Genomic DNA, 16,759 nt, shown 5'->3' on the forward strand with positions numbered 1-16,759 from the left:
TATTAAGACGTGATCGCTACACCAAGAATCTGTTTAGAGGGATATTCCCAGCGGATAAACTCCCAAAGACCGTTACAACGTTTCCCTCATTATTCATCGTGAATACCGATACGTCGAGAGGTCGCGGAGAACATTGGACAACGATCTACATTTCGAGGAAAAAGAACACTGAATTTTTTGAAAGTTACGGCAACCCACCTGATGTGTTTAAATTTAACGATTTCGTGGAACGAAACAGCCTAACTGTGACGTACAATTCGCGTCAATTACAAGGAGAATCTAGTATAACATGCGGTGGATATTGCGTCTATTTTTCCCTCTATCGATGTCGAGGAATTAAAATGTATAAAATAATAGAGAGATTCTCTACAAACAAAAATGTAAACGATCGTATGATTGTGGAATATATGTATAAGAATTACTCAATAAATTTGTCTTAAAATTTTTTATTTTGTATCTTTATGACCATGGGCGAGTGTAGAAACACCGTCATCTAAAATGAACCTCTTGTCGTCGCAAGGGTTAAGACATAGTTTATTCTGTCTCACCGTTGTTAAAACATGTTTTTGCTCACGATTCGAGTCATTTCTGCTACAGTCAACTCGCGATTAAACAAGCAGTCGCGGTACTGCTCGTGTCGAACATTCTTCTTGACCACACGCTTGCATACACCTTTACAAGTCTTCTTCTCGCCCTTTGCAGATAATATACTATACATTTTGGGTCTTAGACCACAAAACTGTTCGATCGGTGTACCATCTAGCTCATCTTTGAATTTTCCGAGTTTTTTCTTGTTCGCTTCACTAAAAAGCGGGTGATCGCGAGGGTAACCAGAAAAATCGTACATGTCCGCTTGGGCGGCGAAATCGGCGTATAGGTCGGGGGTTTCGATGCAGTACGTGAGACTGTCTGTAATTATAAGATGGATTAGTTTAAAATCGGGTTAACACCTTAAAAACCTCGTACCTGTATCTGTGAAAAGTAATTTCGCCCTCTCACCATATCGTCTCTGGATTACATCGTAATGAAATTGGTACATCAGAAGTTTTGATAAGTCCAGAATAACGAACCCCGTGTAGATGGGGCGGTTTAGGACCAACTTCTTTTTTGTCATGTGAATACCGACCAATTGATTGTGAAAGATGGTAAACTTCTCAAAGGCGGGAGAACTGGCCTTTTTAACCGCCTTCTCTGGTGTTGTAACTAGTTTGAAATCCTGACGATTTCTCAAGTTTTCCATAGTTTTACCTGAAAAATCATTTTAATTTTTATTTATTTTTTTAATTTTGTAAATTAAGTTAATTACGTACCAAAGACGGCATTGTTCATTAATTTATATAGATCTTTTTCGAAATCGTCTGTTGCTAGTTTTCTTTTATCCGTATTGAAGTTAATATATTCCTTCAACCAGGCACCCTGTTCGAACTTCAAAATCCGATGAATCTTGGTGATCTTTAACCCCTTTGATACGTAATACTTCAAGTTACGGTAGTGAACTACGTATCGTTCCTTATTGAAAAGGTTGGGGACTAATTTCGGTAGCGATTCCTTGATTTTTATGTTGAGCGAGGTCATCTGGTCCTTTGAATATTCGGAGAGCATCTCGGGTTTGATTGTCATTGATTCTGGTGCCAATGGGTAAGAGTTATGATCGTTGTGCAAGTCCTCCGGGTATTCGAGGTCCACCTCAACTATGAAACCTTCTGGTGAGATGTCTGAACAACGTAGAATTTCGGTTTCAGAGTTCGGGGTTGGTTCAATCCATCGGAAGTTCTTCACCGGTAGGGCGTCGCACATGACAGTACCGTACAAGTTGTTACAATCTATGAATGCTAGTTATTAGTTTGTTTCGCTGATTTTAATCTAAAATTTCTTACCAAGGTAGCAGATGTAACTACTAGGCTTCGATTCGTCATGTGATTCTAGATATTTGTTGTTGGCTGCGGCAAAACGATGACTTATCATCGAGACACCTCCCCTAATCCCCTTTTCGATGAATATCCTCATCCAAAAGAAGGTCTAAGCGTACCTTCGTTTTACAAAGGGCGGCGCTCCATGCAAAACCTGGTAGGGTATAAGCATGGGCCGGATCGAGTCGATAGGATGTCATACACATTTTGCGGAAATTGTGGAACACATCGGCTAGAAGGAGTGTGTCGGACAACACGTACAGATCGTGATACCCTCCCAGATTTTGTATGTTAAAAGATTGCCACACGTTTTGAGCGTGGGCGTAATCTTCCTGGGCCAAGGGTTCGTCAGTGAGGTCATTATGGAAGCACTCAATTGGTGGTAGTTGCCTCTCGTCAAAGCGCTTCTCCGAATCCATGTAGGTGTACGGGTAAACACCCTTCCTAAGAAGTAACTTGACCTCGTCTGGGTTGAATACAGAGTTCAACAATGGGAATTTCGCCGGTCCGCCCTTCGCCACATTCGAAACAAGTGTCTCGAGTGACGCTGGTAAGAACCGAATACTATCCACAAAACGTAAATTCCCTAGTGTGAATGAAATGTACGTTTCACTGTTGGACGCGATACAGTCAATCTTCTTGTTTCTTATCAGGGCGATTTGCTGCATGATAAGGTGGGCGTCGTATCTGTTGGCGTTATGTAATTAGCATACAGTTATAATTATCGATTATGGTTAATTACCTGCTCAAGTTATGCATCACGACTGGGATGAATTTAGGTGCTTTTAACTTCAGATTACAACTCTGGCATGCGCACCCCCTATACACTCCGGTGTAGTGGTCGTGGTCACGTGTTTTGACCATCTTTCCAACGAATGGTTCCTCGCAAACGTAGCAGCGCGTTGAAGTTTGGAATGCGATTTCTTCATCCGCAGAAAGTTGCATGGGAATATTTTCCTTCAACATTTCGGCGATATCATCGGCGTCACCCAAAAGCATTTTCAGAAATTTCAAAGCTCCATCTCCCCCTCTGTACGTCTCATGCTTGACGAGATTTCCTGCGAATAATCAAATATGTTAGATAATAGGACACGTGATTCACGGTTTTGAACTCACCAGTTGGACCGACAATAGCGTATGAAAACCCACACGCTACGTGTAGCGCTAATGTCGTAGTTGACGACAGTGACGAGTCCGGCAGACACGTTGAGACTTTTGGTAGAAGAGATTCGAAATCAGCAACGATGATATATGGAACCTGTTTATGTAACAAATATTATGATATATCCCACGTTAAAATAAAACGTTTCTCGTATATTACCATTTGATTCCATCCAAAGTTTTCGAATTTTAAAACTGGTTTATCGTGAGGCATGATAACGCGTTGTGGATCATGCACATTACACTCTCGGACATGGTTATTGTGTACTTCTTCCATGCTGCTTCTCTTCAAGCAATACCGACAATAATAGGCTGTTCCTTTGTGTTTCGTGAAGTCGCTTAGAAGGCGACTTAGGTGTCGGATCAATACAAAATGTTTTGATTCACCATTTGAAACCAAAAGCAAATCAATTTGTCGTACTTCGGGGACTTTCTTCTCACTCACATACCGGGGAAAGTAACCCTTTTCATAAGCGAAAATATTGATGGAGAGGTTATTCTTTTCCTCGAAGGTCTTAAGTTTATATGAGTCCAACTCGAAGGGGAATGTAATGCCGAACACGTTCAGCTCGTCCTCATATGGTCTATAATGGGTGATTCGACTAGGATGGTTGGTCGCGGGATGTAACTTGGCCAAAATTGACCACAAGAAACACTTGTTGTCGAGTGGGTCCTCCGGGTCCACGTTCACTGTCGCTTTTTTGTTTTCAATTACGGGTGGTAATTGAAAATAGGTTCCACCAACAAGGGGTAGATATTGGATGATGTTGATTTGGACGTATAGAATACGGTCCAAAACCCAGCCACTTCCCATCGATTCGAAATTGTTCATACTTTCAGCTATTTTCTCCCGACTTAAGTCTAGCTGTCGGGGAATAACCTCTGGTGTTAGAGTTGCGTGTGTGAACCCGCGGAAGTATGGACTAGTTTCGACGTCTGTACCCGTATTCCCGAGTTCCCGCGTGTATCGCGCTCGCACCACCATGTACCATTTTATTCCTCTTTTTTCCGAGAGTTTGTTTCTGAGATATGTTTCCAGTTTATCACGGTGTTCATTTAAGAACAATACGGGATCTGTAACCCCTTCCGGCGCGGTAAGTCGAGCTGAAAAAATCGCGTCCTCGAGCGCGTTAATTTCCTCGATTTCTGGTTCAGGTGGGTTAACCGCGTTTTGTTGAACCTCCCAATTGTCTATGAATTCATTTATTCCCACGTCATCTTGAGACGAGAGTTCATCCTTTTGTTCATCCTCCCATTTCTCCATAAAGGTGTTAAGTCCTTCGTCATCTTGTGAGAGAAGGTTATCCGGATCTAAACATACATTTAATGTAAGTTTTTCAACTGGAGAGGGTAGGGTTTCCGAATCAAGTTGTATTTTTTCATCTAAATTAAACATAAACTTACCATTTTCCACTCGACGCTTTTTCGGTATTCCCACCAACGTGGGCGAAGTGGCCCTCTTTACGGGAGAATTTGGCGGGGTAATACGGTGTGACGGTCCGGGTTGTGGTGACGCTCCCCGCGGAGGGTTTAAGTTTACCCCGGGCTCGTCGTGGTTAAATTTCCGTTGGTGTCGAATCAAAATATCCCGACGCGTAAATACTTTACCGCAGAAGTTACAATTAAATTTTACATTACCGTGTACACTGCGCGTGTGTCGATCTAGGCTCCGTTTACAGCTGAAGGTAGTTGTACATTTCTCGCAGAGGAACATCTTGAGGAGTGATCTATTCACTCGTGTAACCCCGTTTTATTCTAGTTGGCTTATCTTTGTATGATTTCCCCGGGTTTCGTTGACTTGGCGCCGAGTTTGTGGTATTTTCCCACCAGCTCCGCGCGTAGATTGTATTTCCCACTACACGTCAAACCCCACGTGACTTTTTAAACTTTATAAGTATGTGTACGCTCCATCCCCGAATGTGTCTAATCAAAATACCAATATTATATCAAATCTTAGAATTCTTTTTATTTCAAACAACAATAAGTGAATTTTTATTTATTTTCAATCTATTTGTGTATATACATCATCTTGGTGTTTATACAACCATTCAGAATAAAGTATACATTTAGATAGGGCACATACATATTTCCCATTTTTAAAAATTGTCTTATGACCCACCAAACACGTGATCATGGGTCCATCCTCGTCAATATCTGATGCTTTGGGACACCCCACGCCATTTAAGTCAATAACGTCCCGGTGAATTATATTTAAGAGAAAAAAACACTTTTCTTCGCCTTTACAAAACACCCTTTCGTATCCTTGGACGACTTGAGATAAACACACCTCCAGTTTGTTGTATGACGCAACTCCATGACTCCAGGGGAGACCGTGTAAATTGTGGCAAATCCACCGGTTTTGTTGTTTGGCCTCCTGCGAGAGTTCCTGATCCGAGTACGGTGGTTCAAAGGACCATGATGCTACCCTCGGCGTTAGTTCGACCGTTGTTGCAGCCGCTTCCTTTACAATTTTTTCCCGTCCCCCAACCGTTGATCGACCTTCCAAGAATTCAAAGTCAACGACGATTGAGTTTTTAAACCTAGGATGAGTATGGGTTATTACTATTCCGGGGTGATGAAATGTAATTGTGTGGTTAAGTACTTACATGGTACATGTTGGGTCCCTTCTTCGTCCTTTCTACGAACTTTGAGGCTGGAATGATTTTCTACTTTGCCTGGTCTGACTATTTATACAACCATTATATTCTACGTCATTATAGCTTTAACTTGGGGGTGAGTAATGGGTTTTCTGGGGCGTCACATGTTGCAATCTGGGTTTGAGAATATTTTCACGTGGCACCCTTTCCGGGGTTTTACCCCCCACAATAGGTTTCACACATTGGGATTTCCCTCATTCATTCGCCATTTTATTAATACGGGGGAAATTAATGGCTCGAATTTTAATCTAATTAACATATTGAAGTGTCGTTTATTTCTTGCGTCATAATTGACCCTATCTTCATATGGTATTATATGCACTATGCACCCTGAGAAGCGAACGCGTTTCATTTCAAATAGAGTGTTATCAAACTTTGTCTATATTGAATTTTATGGTATATAACATCCCACTACTGTATTGATTTAATTTTCTCCGAGGTATCTTATCAGCATTAAGAAATTAAATTTTAAACTACACTAGAATTGAACTGATTTGAATTCCGAGTTTTTATTTTTCTTATCCCTTATCTTATCTTAGTGTTTGCGATAAAATTAAACTTCTCGAAAGTTCCACTGGCGCCATCGACTCCCCCCCCCTCGCACCGCCCCTGCCTTCCACAGTGCTTGGCCTGGGAGACTCATATGAACCCTACTTTCGAGCCCACCCGGGAGAGGTGTTGTGGGGTCTCAGATGTAGCGTAAAAAGTCATAATTTTTCCACAATACCTGACAACCATTTAATTTCTGAGCTTCCGTGGCTCAATGGTTAGCGCGTTTGGCTGTTAACGAATAGGTTGGTGGTTCGAGCCCACCATGGAGAGGTGTTGTAGGGTCTCAGATGTGAAGTAAAAAGTCAAGGTTTTTCCACAATACCTGACGAACATTTAATTTTTGGGCTTCCGTGGCGCAATGGTTAGCGCGTTCAGCTGCTTTTCAAAAGACTGGTGGTTTGAGCCCACCCGGGAGCGGTGTTGTGACGTCTCAGATATAACGTAAAATGTCAGACTTTTTCCACAATACCTGACGAACATTTAAATTTGGGCTTCCGTGGCGCAATGGTTAGGACGTTCAGCTGTTAATCGAAAGGTTGGTGGTTCGAACCCACCCGGGAGAGGTGTTGTGGGGTCTCAGATGTAGCGTAAAAAGTCATAACTTTTCCACAATACCTGACAACCATTTAATTTCTGAGCTTCCGTGGCTCAATGGTTAGCACGTTTGGCTGTTAACGAATAGGTTGGTGGTTCGAGCCCATCCGGGAGCGGTGTTGTGACGTCTCAGATGTGAAGTAAAAAGTCAAGGTTTTTCCACAATACCTGACGACCATTTAATTTTTGGGCTTCCGTGGCGCAATGGTTAGCGCGTTCAGCTGCTATTCAAAAGACTGGTGTTTTGAGCCCTCCCGGGAGCGGTGTTGTCACGTCTCAGATGTGAAGTAAAAAGTCAAGGTTTTTCCACAATACCTGACGACCATTTAATTTTTGGGCTTCCGTGGCGCAATGGTTAGCTTGTTCAGCTGCTTTTCAAAAGACTGGTGGTTTGAGCCCACCCGGGAGCGGTGTTGTGACGTCTCAGATATAATGTAAAATGTCAGAGTTTTTCCACAATACCTGACGAACATTTAATTTTTGGGCTTCCGTGGCGCAATGGTTAGCACGTTCAGCTGTTAATCGAAAGGTTGGTGGTTCGAACCCACCCGGGAGAGGTGTTGTGGGGTCTCAGATGTAGCGTAAAAAGTCATAACTTTTCCACAATACCTGACAACCATTTAATTTCTGAGCTTCCGTGGCTCAATGGTTAGCACGTTCGGCTGCTAACGAATAGGTTGGTGGTTCGAGCCCATCCGGGAGCGGTGTTGTGACGTCTCAGATGTGAAGTAAAAAGTCAAGGTTTTTCCACAATACCTGACGACCATTTAATTTTTGGGCTTCCGTGGCGCAATGGTTAGCGCGTTCAGCTGCTATTCAAAAGACTGGTGTTTTGAGCCCTCCCGGGAGCGGTGTTGTCACGTCTCAGATGTGAAGTAAAAAGTCAAGGTTTTTCCACAATACCTGACGACCATTTAATTTTTGGGCTTCCGTGGCGCAATGGTTAGCTTGTTCAGCTGCTTTTCAAAAGACTGGTGGTTTGAGCCCACCCGGGAGCGGTGTTGTGACGTCTCAGATATAATGTAAAATGTCAGAGTTTTTCCACAATACCTGACGAACATTTAATTTTTGGGCTTCCGTGGCGCAATGGTTAGCACGTTCAGCTGTTAATCGAAAGGTTGGTGGTTCGAACCCACCCGGGAGAGGTGTTGTGGGGTCTCAGATGTAGCGTAAAAAGTCATAACTTTTCCACAATACCTGACAACCATTTAATTTCTGAGCTTCCGTGGCTCAATGGTTAGCACGTTCGGCTGCTAACGAATAGGTTGGTGGTTCGAGCCCATCCGGGAGCGGTGTTGTGACGTCTCAGATGTGAAGTAAAAAGTCAAGGTTTTTCCACAATACCTGACGACCATTTAATTTTTGGGCTTCCGTGGCGCAATGGTTAGCGCGTTTAGCTGCTATTCAAAAGACTGGTGTTTTGAGCCCTCCCGGGAGCGGTGTTGTGACGTCTCAGATGTAACGTAAAATGTCAGAGTTTTTCCACAATACCTGACGACCATTTAATTTTTGGGCTTCCGTGGCGCAATGGTTAGCGCTTTCAGCTGTTAACCGAAAGGTTGGTGGTTCGAGCCCACCCGGGAGAGGTGTTGTGGGGTCTCAGATGTAGCGTAAAAAGTCATAACTTTTCCACAATACCTGACATCCATTTAATTTCTGAGCTTCCGTGGCTCAATGGTTAGCGCGTTTGGCTGTTAACGAATAGGTTGGTGGTTCGAGCCCACCATGGAGAGGTGTTGTAGGGTCTCAGATGTGAAGTAAAAAGTCAAGGTTTTTCCACAATACCTGACGAACATTTAATTTTTGGGCTTCCGTGGCGCAATGGTTAGCGCGTTCAGCTGCTTTTCAAAAGACTGGTGGTTTGAGCCCACCCGGGAGCGGTGTTGTGACGTCTCAGATATAACGTAAAATGTCAGACTTTTTCCACAATACCTGACGAACATTTAAATTTGGGCTTCCGTGGCGCAATGGTTAGCACGTTCAGCTGTTAATCGAAAGGTTGGTGGTTCGAACCCTCCCGGGAGAGGTGTTGTGGGGTCTCAGATGTAGCGTAAAAAGTCATAACTTTTCCACAATACCTGACAACCAGTTAATTTCTGAGCTTCCGTGGCTCAATGGTTAGCACGTTTGGCTGTTAACGAATAGGTTGGTGGTTCGAGCCCATCCGGGAGCGGTGTTGTGACGTCTCAGATGTGAAGTAAAAAGTCAAGGTTTTTCCACAATACCTGACGACCATTTAATTTTTGGGCTTCCGTGGCGCAATGGTTAGCGCGTTCAGCTGCTATTCAAAAGACTGGTGTTTTGAGCCCTCCCGGGAGCGGTGTTGTGACGTCTCAGATGTGAAGTAAAAAGTCAAGGTTTTTCCACAATACCTGACGACCATTTAATTTTTGGGCTTCCGTGGCGCAATGGTTAGCTTGTTCAGCTGCTTTTCAAAAGACTGGTGGTTTGAGCCCACCCGGGAGCGGTGTTGTGACGTCTCAGATATAATGTAAAATGTCAGAGTTTTTCCACAATACCTGACGAACATTTAATTTTTGGGCTTCCGTGGCGCAATGGTTAGCACGTTCAGCTGTTAATCGAAAGGTTGGTGGTTCGAACCCACCCGGGAGAGGTGTTGTGGGGTCTCAGATGTAGCGTAAAAAGTCATAACTTTTCCACAATACCTGACAACCATTTAATTTCTGAGCTTCCGTGGCTCAATGGTTAGCACGTTCGGCTGCTAACGAATAGGTTGGTGGTTCGAGCCCATCCGGGAGCGGTGTTGTGACGTCTCAGATGTGAAGTAAAAAGTCAAGGTTTTTCCACAATACCTGACGACCATTTAATTTTTGGGCTTCCGTGGCGCAATGGTTAGCGCGTTCAGCTGCTATTCAAAAGACTGGTGTTTTGAGCCCTCCCGGGAGCGGTGTTGTGACGTCTCAGATGTAACGTAAAATGTCAGAGTTTTTCCACAATTCCTGACGACCATTTAATTTTTGGGCTTCCGTGGCGCAATGGTTAGCGCTTTCAGCTGTTAACCGAAAGGTTGGTGGTTCGAGCCCACCCGGGAGAGGTGTTGTGGGGTCTCAGATGTAGCGTAAAAAGTCATAACTTTTCCACAATACCTGACAACCATTTAATTTCTGAGCTTCCGTGGCTCAATGGTTAGCGCGTTTGGCTGTTAACGAATAGGTTGGTGGTTCGAGCCCACCATGGAGAGGTGTTGTAGGGTCTCAGATGTGAAGTAAAAAGTCAAGGTTTTTCCACAATACCTGACGAACATTTAATTTTTGGGCTTCCGTGGCGCAATGGTTAGCGCGTTCAGCTGCTTTTCAAAAGACTGGTGGTTTGAGCCCACCCGGGAGCGGTGTTGTGACGTCTCAGATATAACGTAAAATGTCAGAGTTTTTCCACAATACCTGACGAACATTTAAATTTGGACTTCCGTGGCGCAATGGTTAGCACGTTCAGCTGTTAATCGAAAGGTTGGTGGTTCGAACCCACCCGGGAGAGGTGTTGTGGGGTCTCAGATGTAGCGTAAATAGTCATAACTTTTCCACAATACCTGACAACCATTTAATTTCTGAGCTTCCGTGGCTCAATGGTTAGCACGTTCGGCTGTTAACGAATAGGTTGGTGGTTCGAGCCCATCCGGGAGCGGTGTTGTGACGTCTCAGATGTGAAGTAAAAAGTCAAGGTTTTTCCACAATACCTGACGACCATTTAATTCTTGGGCTTCCGTGGCGCAATGGTTAGCGCGTTCAGCTGCTATTCAAAAGACTGGTGTTTTGAGCCCTCCCGGGAGCGGTGTTGTGACGTCTCAGATGTGAAGTAAGAAGTCAAGGTTTTTCCACAATACCTGACGACCATTTAATTTTTGGGCTTCCGTGGCGCAATGGTTAGCGCGTTCAGCTGCTTTTCAAAAGACTGGTGGTTTGAGCCCACCCGGGAGCGGTGTTGTGACGTCTCAGATATAACGTAAAATGTCAGAGTTTTTCCACAATACCTGACGAACATTTAATTTTTGGGCTTCCGTGGCGCAATGGTTAGCACGTTCAGCTGTTAATCGAAAGGTTGGTGGTTCGAACCCACCCGGGAGAGGTGTTGTGGGGTGTCAGATGTAGCGTAAAAAGTCATAACTTTTCCACAATACCTGACAACGATTTAATTTCTGAGCTTCCGTGGCTCAATGGTTAGCGCGTTCGGCTGTTAACGAATGGTTGGTGGTTCGAGCCCATCCGGGATCGGTGTTGTGACGTCTCAGATGTGAAGTAAATAGTCAAGGTTTTTCCACAATACCTGACGACCATTTAATTTTTGGGCTTCCGTGGCGCAATGGTTAGCGCGTTCAGCTGCTATTCAAAAGACTGGTGGTTTGAGCCCTCCCGGGAGCGGTGTTGTGACGTCTCAGATGTAACGTAAAATATCTGAGATTTTCCATAATACCTGACGAACATTTAATTTTTGGGCTTCCGTAGCGCAATGGTTAGCGCGTTCAGCTGCTTTTCAAAAGACTGGTGGTTTGAGCCCACCCGGGAGCGGTGTTGTGAAGTCTCAGATGTAACGTAAAATGTCAGAGTTTTTCCACAATACCTGACGACCATTTAATTTTTGGGCTTCCGTGGCGCAATGGTTAGCGCTTTCAGCTGTTAACCGAAAGGTTGGTGGTTCGAGCCCACCCGGGAGAGGTGTTGTGGGGTCTCAGATGTAGCGTAAAAAGTCATAACTTTTCCACAATACCTGACAACCATTTAATTTCTGAGCTTCCGTGGCTCAATGGTTAGCGCGTTTGGCTGTTAACGAATAGGTTGGTGGTTCGAGCCCACCATGGAGAGGTGTTGTAGGGTCTCAGATGTGAAGTAAAAAGTCAAGGTTTTTCCACAATACCTGACGAACATTTAATTTTTGGGCTTCCGTGGCGCAATGGTTAGCGCGTTCAGCTGCTTTTCAAAAGACTGGTGGTTTGAGCCCACCCGGGAGCGGTGTTGTGACGTCTCAGATATAACGTAAAATGTCAGAGTTTTTCCACAATACCTGACGAACATTTAAATTTGGGCTTCCGTGGCGCAATGGTTAGCACGTTCAGCTGTTAATCGAAAGGTTGGTGGTTCGAACCCACCCGGGAGAGGTGTTGTGGGGTCTCAGATGTAGCGTAAATAGTCATAACTTTTCCACAATACCTGACAACCATTTAATTTCTGAGCTTCCGTGGCTCAATGGTTAGCACGTTCGGCTGTTAACGAATAGGTTGGTGGTTCGAGCCCATCCGGGAGCGGTGTTGTGACGTCTCAGATGTGAAGTAAAAAGTCAAGGTTTTTCCACAATACCTGACGACCATTTAATTCTTGGGCTTCCGTGGCGCAATGGTTAGCGCGTTCAGCTGCTATTCAAAAGACTGGTGTTTTGAGCCCTCCCGGGAGCGGTGTTGTGACGTCTCAGATGTGAAGTAAAAAGTCAAGGTTTTTCCACAATACCTGACGACCATTTAATTTTTGGGCTTCCGTGGCGCAATGGTTAGCGCGTTCAGCTGCTTTTCAAAAGACTGGTGGTTTGAGCCCACCCGGGAGCGGTGTTGTGACGTCTCAGATATAACGTAAAATGTCAGAGTTTTTCCACAATACCTGACGAACATTTAATTTTTGGGCTTCCGTGGCGCAATGGTTAGCACGTTCAGCTGTTAATCGAAAGGTTGGTGGTTCGAACCCACCCGGGAGAGGTGTTGTGGGGTGTCAGATGTAGCGTAAAAAGTCATAACTTTTCCACAATACCTGACAACGATTTAATTTCTGAGCTTCCGTGGCTTAATGGTTAGCGCGTTCGGCTGTTAACGAATGGTTGGTGGTTCGAGCCCATCCGGGATCGGTGTTGTGACGTCTCAGATGTGAAGTAAACAGTCAAGGTTTTTCCACAATACCTGACGACCATTTAATTTTTGGGCTTCCGTGGCGCAATGGTTAGCGCGTTCAGCTGCTATTCAAAAGACTGGTGGTTTGAGCCCTCCCGGGAGCGGTGTTGTGACGTCTCAGATGTAACGTAAAATATCTGAGATTTTCCATAATACCTGACGAACATTTAATTTTTGGGCTTCCGTAGCGCAATGGTTAGCGCGTTCAGCTGCTTTTCAAAAGACTGGTGGTTTGAGCCCACCCGGGAGCGGTGTTGTGAATTTTCAGATGTAACGTAAAATGTCAGAGTTTTTCCACAATACCTGACGACCATTTAATTTTTGGGCTTCCGTGGCGCAATGGTTAGCGCTTTCAGCTGTTAACCGAAAGGTTGGTGGTTCGAGCCCACCCGGGAGAGGTGTTGTGGGGTCTCAGATGTAGCGTAAAAAGTCATAACTTTTCCACAATACCTGACAACCATTTAATTTCTGAGCTTCCGTGGCTCAATGGTTAGCACGTTCGGCTGTTAACGAATAGGTTGGTGGTTCGAGCCCATCGGGGAGCGGTGTTGTGACGTCTCAGATGTGAAGTAAAAAGTCAAGGTTTTTCCACAATACCTGACGACCATTTAATATTTGGGCTTCCGTGGCGCAATGGTTAGCGCGTTCAGCCGCTATTCAAAAGACTGGTGTTTTGAGCCCTCCCGGGAGCGGTGTTGTGACGTCTCAGATGTGAAGTAAAAAGTCAAGGTTTTTCCACAATACCTGACGACCATTTAATTTTTGGGCTTCCGTGGCGCAATGGTTAGCGCGTTCAGCTGCTTTTCAAAAGACTGGTGGTTTGAGCCCACCCGGGAGCGGTGTTGTGACGTCTCAGATATAACGTAAAATGTCAGAGTTTTTCCACAATACCTGACGAACATTTAATTTTTGGGCTTCCGTGGCGCAATGGTTAGCACGTTCAGCTGTTAATCGAAAGGTAGGTGGTTCGAACCCACCCGGGAGAGGTGTTGTGGGGTCTCAGATGTAGCGTAAAAAGTCATAACTTTTCCACAATACCTGACAACCATTTAATTTCTGAGCTTCCGTGGCTCAATGGTTAGCGCGTTCGGCTGTTAACGAATGGTTGGTGGTTCGAGCCCATCCGGGAGCGGTGTTGTGACGTCTCAGATGTGAAGTAAATAGTCAAGGTTTTTCCATAATACCTGACGACCATTTAATTTTTGGGCTTCCGTGGCGCAATGGTTAGCGCGTTCAGCTGCTATTCAAAAGACTGGTGGTTTGAGCCCTCCCGGGAGCGGTGTTGTGACGTCTCAGATGTAACGTAAAATGTCTGAGTTTTTCCATAATACCTGACGAACATTTAATTTTTGGGCTTCCGTGGCGCAATGGTTAGCGCTTTCAGCTGTTAACCGAAAGGTTGGTGGTTCGAGCCCACCCGGGAGAGGTGTTGTGGGGTCTCAGATGTAGCGTAAAAAGTCATAACTTTTCCACAATACCTGACAACCATTTAATTTCTGAGCTTCCGTGGCTCAATGGTTAGCGCGTTTGGCTGTTAACGAATAGGTTGGTGGTTCGAGCCCACCATGGAGAGGTGTTGTAGGGTCTCAGATGTGAAGTAAAAAGTCAAGGTTTTTCCACAATACCTGACGACCATTTAATATTTGGGCTTCCGTGGCGCAATGGTTAGCGCGTTCAGCTGCTTTTCAAAAGACTGGTGGTTTGATCCCACCCGGGAGCGGTGTTGTGACGTCTCAGATATAACGTAAAATGTCAGAGTTTTTCCACAATACCTGACGAACATTTAATTTTTGGGCTTCCGTGGCGCAATGGTTAGCGCGTTCAGCTGCTTTTCAAAAGACTGGTGGTTTGAGCCCACCCGGGAGCGGTGTTGTGACGTCTCAGATATAACGTAAAATGTCAGAGTTTTTCCACAATACCTGACGAACATTTAAATTTGGGCTTCCGTGGCGCAATGGATAGCACGTTCAGCTGTTAATCGAAAGGTTGGTGGTTCGAACCCACCCGGGAGAGGTGTTGTGGGGTCTCAGATGTAGCGTAAAATGTCATAACTTTTCCACAATACCTGACAACCATTTAATTTCTGAGCTTCCGTGGCTCAATAGTTAGCACGTTCGGCTGTTAACGAATAGGTTGGTGGTTCGAGCCCATCCGGGAGCGGTGTTGTGACGTCTCAGATGTGAAGTAAAAAGTCAAGGTTTTTCCACAATACCTGACGACCATTTAATTTTTGGGCTTCCGTGGCGCAATGGTTAGCGCGTTCAGCTGCAATTCAAAAGACTGGTGTTTTGAACCCTCCCGGGAGCGGTGTTGTGACGTCTCAGATGTAACGTAAAAAAGTCATAACTTTTCCACAATACCTGACGACCATTTAATTTTTGGGCTTCCGTGGTGCAGTGGTTAGCGCGTTCAGCTGCTATTCAAAAGACTGGTGTTTTGAGCCCTCCCGGGAGCGGTGTTGTGACGTCTCAGATATAACGTAAAATGTCAGAGTTTTTCCACAATACCTGACGAACATTTAATTTTTGGGCTTCCGTGGCGCAATGGTTAGCACGTTCAGCTCTTAATCGAAAGGTTGGTGGTTCGAACCCACCCGGGAGAGGTGTTGTGGGGTCTCAGATGTAGCGTAAAAAGTCATAACTTTTCCACAATACCTGACAACCATTTAATTTCTGAGCTTCCGTGGCTAAATGGTTAGCACGTTCGGCTGTTAACGAATAGATTGGTGGTTCGAGCCCATCCGGGAGCGGTGTTGTGACGTTTCAGATGTGAATCAAAAAGTCAAGGTTTTTCCACAATACCTGACGACCATTTAATTTTTGGGCTTCCGTGGCGCAATGGTTAGCGCGTTCAGCTGCTATTCAAAATACTGGTGTTTTGAACCCTCCCGGGAGCGGTGTTGTGAAGTCTCAGATGTAACGTAAAATGTCAGAGTTTTTCCACAATACCTGACGACCATTTAATTTTTGGGCTTCCGTGGCGCAATGGTTAGCGCTTTCAGCTGTTAACCGAAAGGTTGGTGGTTCGAGCCCACCCGGGAGAGGTGTTGTGGGGTCTCAGATGTAGCGTAAAAAGTCATAACTTTTCCACAATACCTGACAACCATTTAATTTCTGAGCTTCCGTGGCTCAATGGTTAGCGCGTTTGGCTGTTAACGAATAGGTTGGTGGTTCGAGCCCACCATGGAGAGGTGTTGTAGGGTCTCAGATGTGAAGTAAAAAGTCAAGGTTTTTCCACAATACCTGACGAACATTTAATTTTTGGGCTTCCGTGGCGCAATGGTTAGCGCGTTCAGCTGCTTTTCAAAAGACTGGTGGTTTGAGTCCACCCGGGAGCGGTGTTGTGACGTCTCAGATATAACGTAAAATGTCAGAGTTTTTCCACAATACCTGACGAACATTTAAATTTGGGCTTCCGTGGCGCAATGGTTAGCACGTTCAGCTGTTAATCGAAAGGTTGGTGGTTCAAACCCACCCGGGAGAGGTGTTGTGGGGTCTCAGATGTAGCGTAAAAAGTCATAACTTTTCCACAATACCTGACAACCATTTAATTTCTGAGCTTCCGTGGCTCAATGGTTAGCACGTTCGGCTGTTAACGAATAGGTTGGTGGTTCGAGCCCATCCGGGAGCGGTGTTGAGACGTCTCAGATGTGAAGTAAAAAGTCAAGGTTTTTCCACAATACCTGACGACCATTTAATTTTTGGGCTTCCGTGGCGCAATGGTTAGCGCGTTCAGCTGCTATTCAAAATACTGGTGTTTTGAACCCTCCCGGGAGCGGTGTTGTGAAGTCTCAGATGTAACGTAAAATGTCAGAGTTTTTCCACAATACCTGACGACCATTTAATTTTTGGGCTTCCGTGGCGCAATGGTTAGCGCTTTCAGCTGTTAACCGAAAGGTTGGTGGTTCGAGCCCACCCGGGAGAGGTGTTGTGGGGTCTCAGATGTAGCGTAAAAAGTCATAACTTTTCCACAATACCTGACAACCATTTAATTTCTGA

The 16,759-nt window shown here is 44.9% G+C and overlaps 2 protein-coding genes across 2 annotated transcripts; both read right to left on the minus strand.

The window, feature by feature from the left end:
- Positions 1-553: 553 nt before the first annotated feature.
- Positions 554-1,965, minus strand: LOC149670914 (uncharacterized). Its single transcript, XM_089840470.1, has 4 exons — positions 1,878-1,965; positions 1,311-1,823; positions 967-1,248; positions 554-909 (listed from the first exon to the last, which is right to left on the minus strand). Exons 1-4 carry the CDS (start codon positions 1,963-1,965, stop codon positions 554-556), a joined length of 1,239 nt encoding a protein of 412 aa, XP_089696596.1.
- Positions 1,966-1,978: 13 nt separating this feature from the next.
- On the minus strand, positions 1,979-4,785 carry LOC149670915 (uncharacterized). Its single transcript, XM_089840471.1, has 6 exons — positions 4,749-4,785; positions 4,476-4,673; positions 3,232-4,382; positions 3,027-3,168; positions 2,653-2,968; positions 1,979-2,597 (listed from the first exon to the last, which is right to left on the minus strand). Exons 1-6 carry the CDS (start codon positions 4,783-4,785, stop codon positions 1,979-1,981), a joined length of 2,463 nt encoding a protein of 820 aa, XP_089696597.1.
- Between the last annotated feature and the right edge of the window lie 11,974 nt (positions 4,786-16,759).

Source organism: Phalangium opilio, unplaced genomic scaffold, assembly GCF_054372755.1.
Source record: "Phalangium opilio isolate 3A_F unplaced genomic scaffold, DU_Popi_V2 ptg000054l_1, whole genome shotgun sequence".
In the NCBI taxonomy this organism is placed as follows: domain Eukaryota; kingdom Metazoa; phylum Arthropoda; class Arachnida; order Opiliones; family Phalangiidae; genus Phalangium; species Phalangium opilio.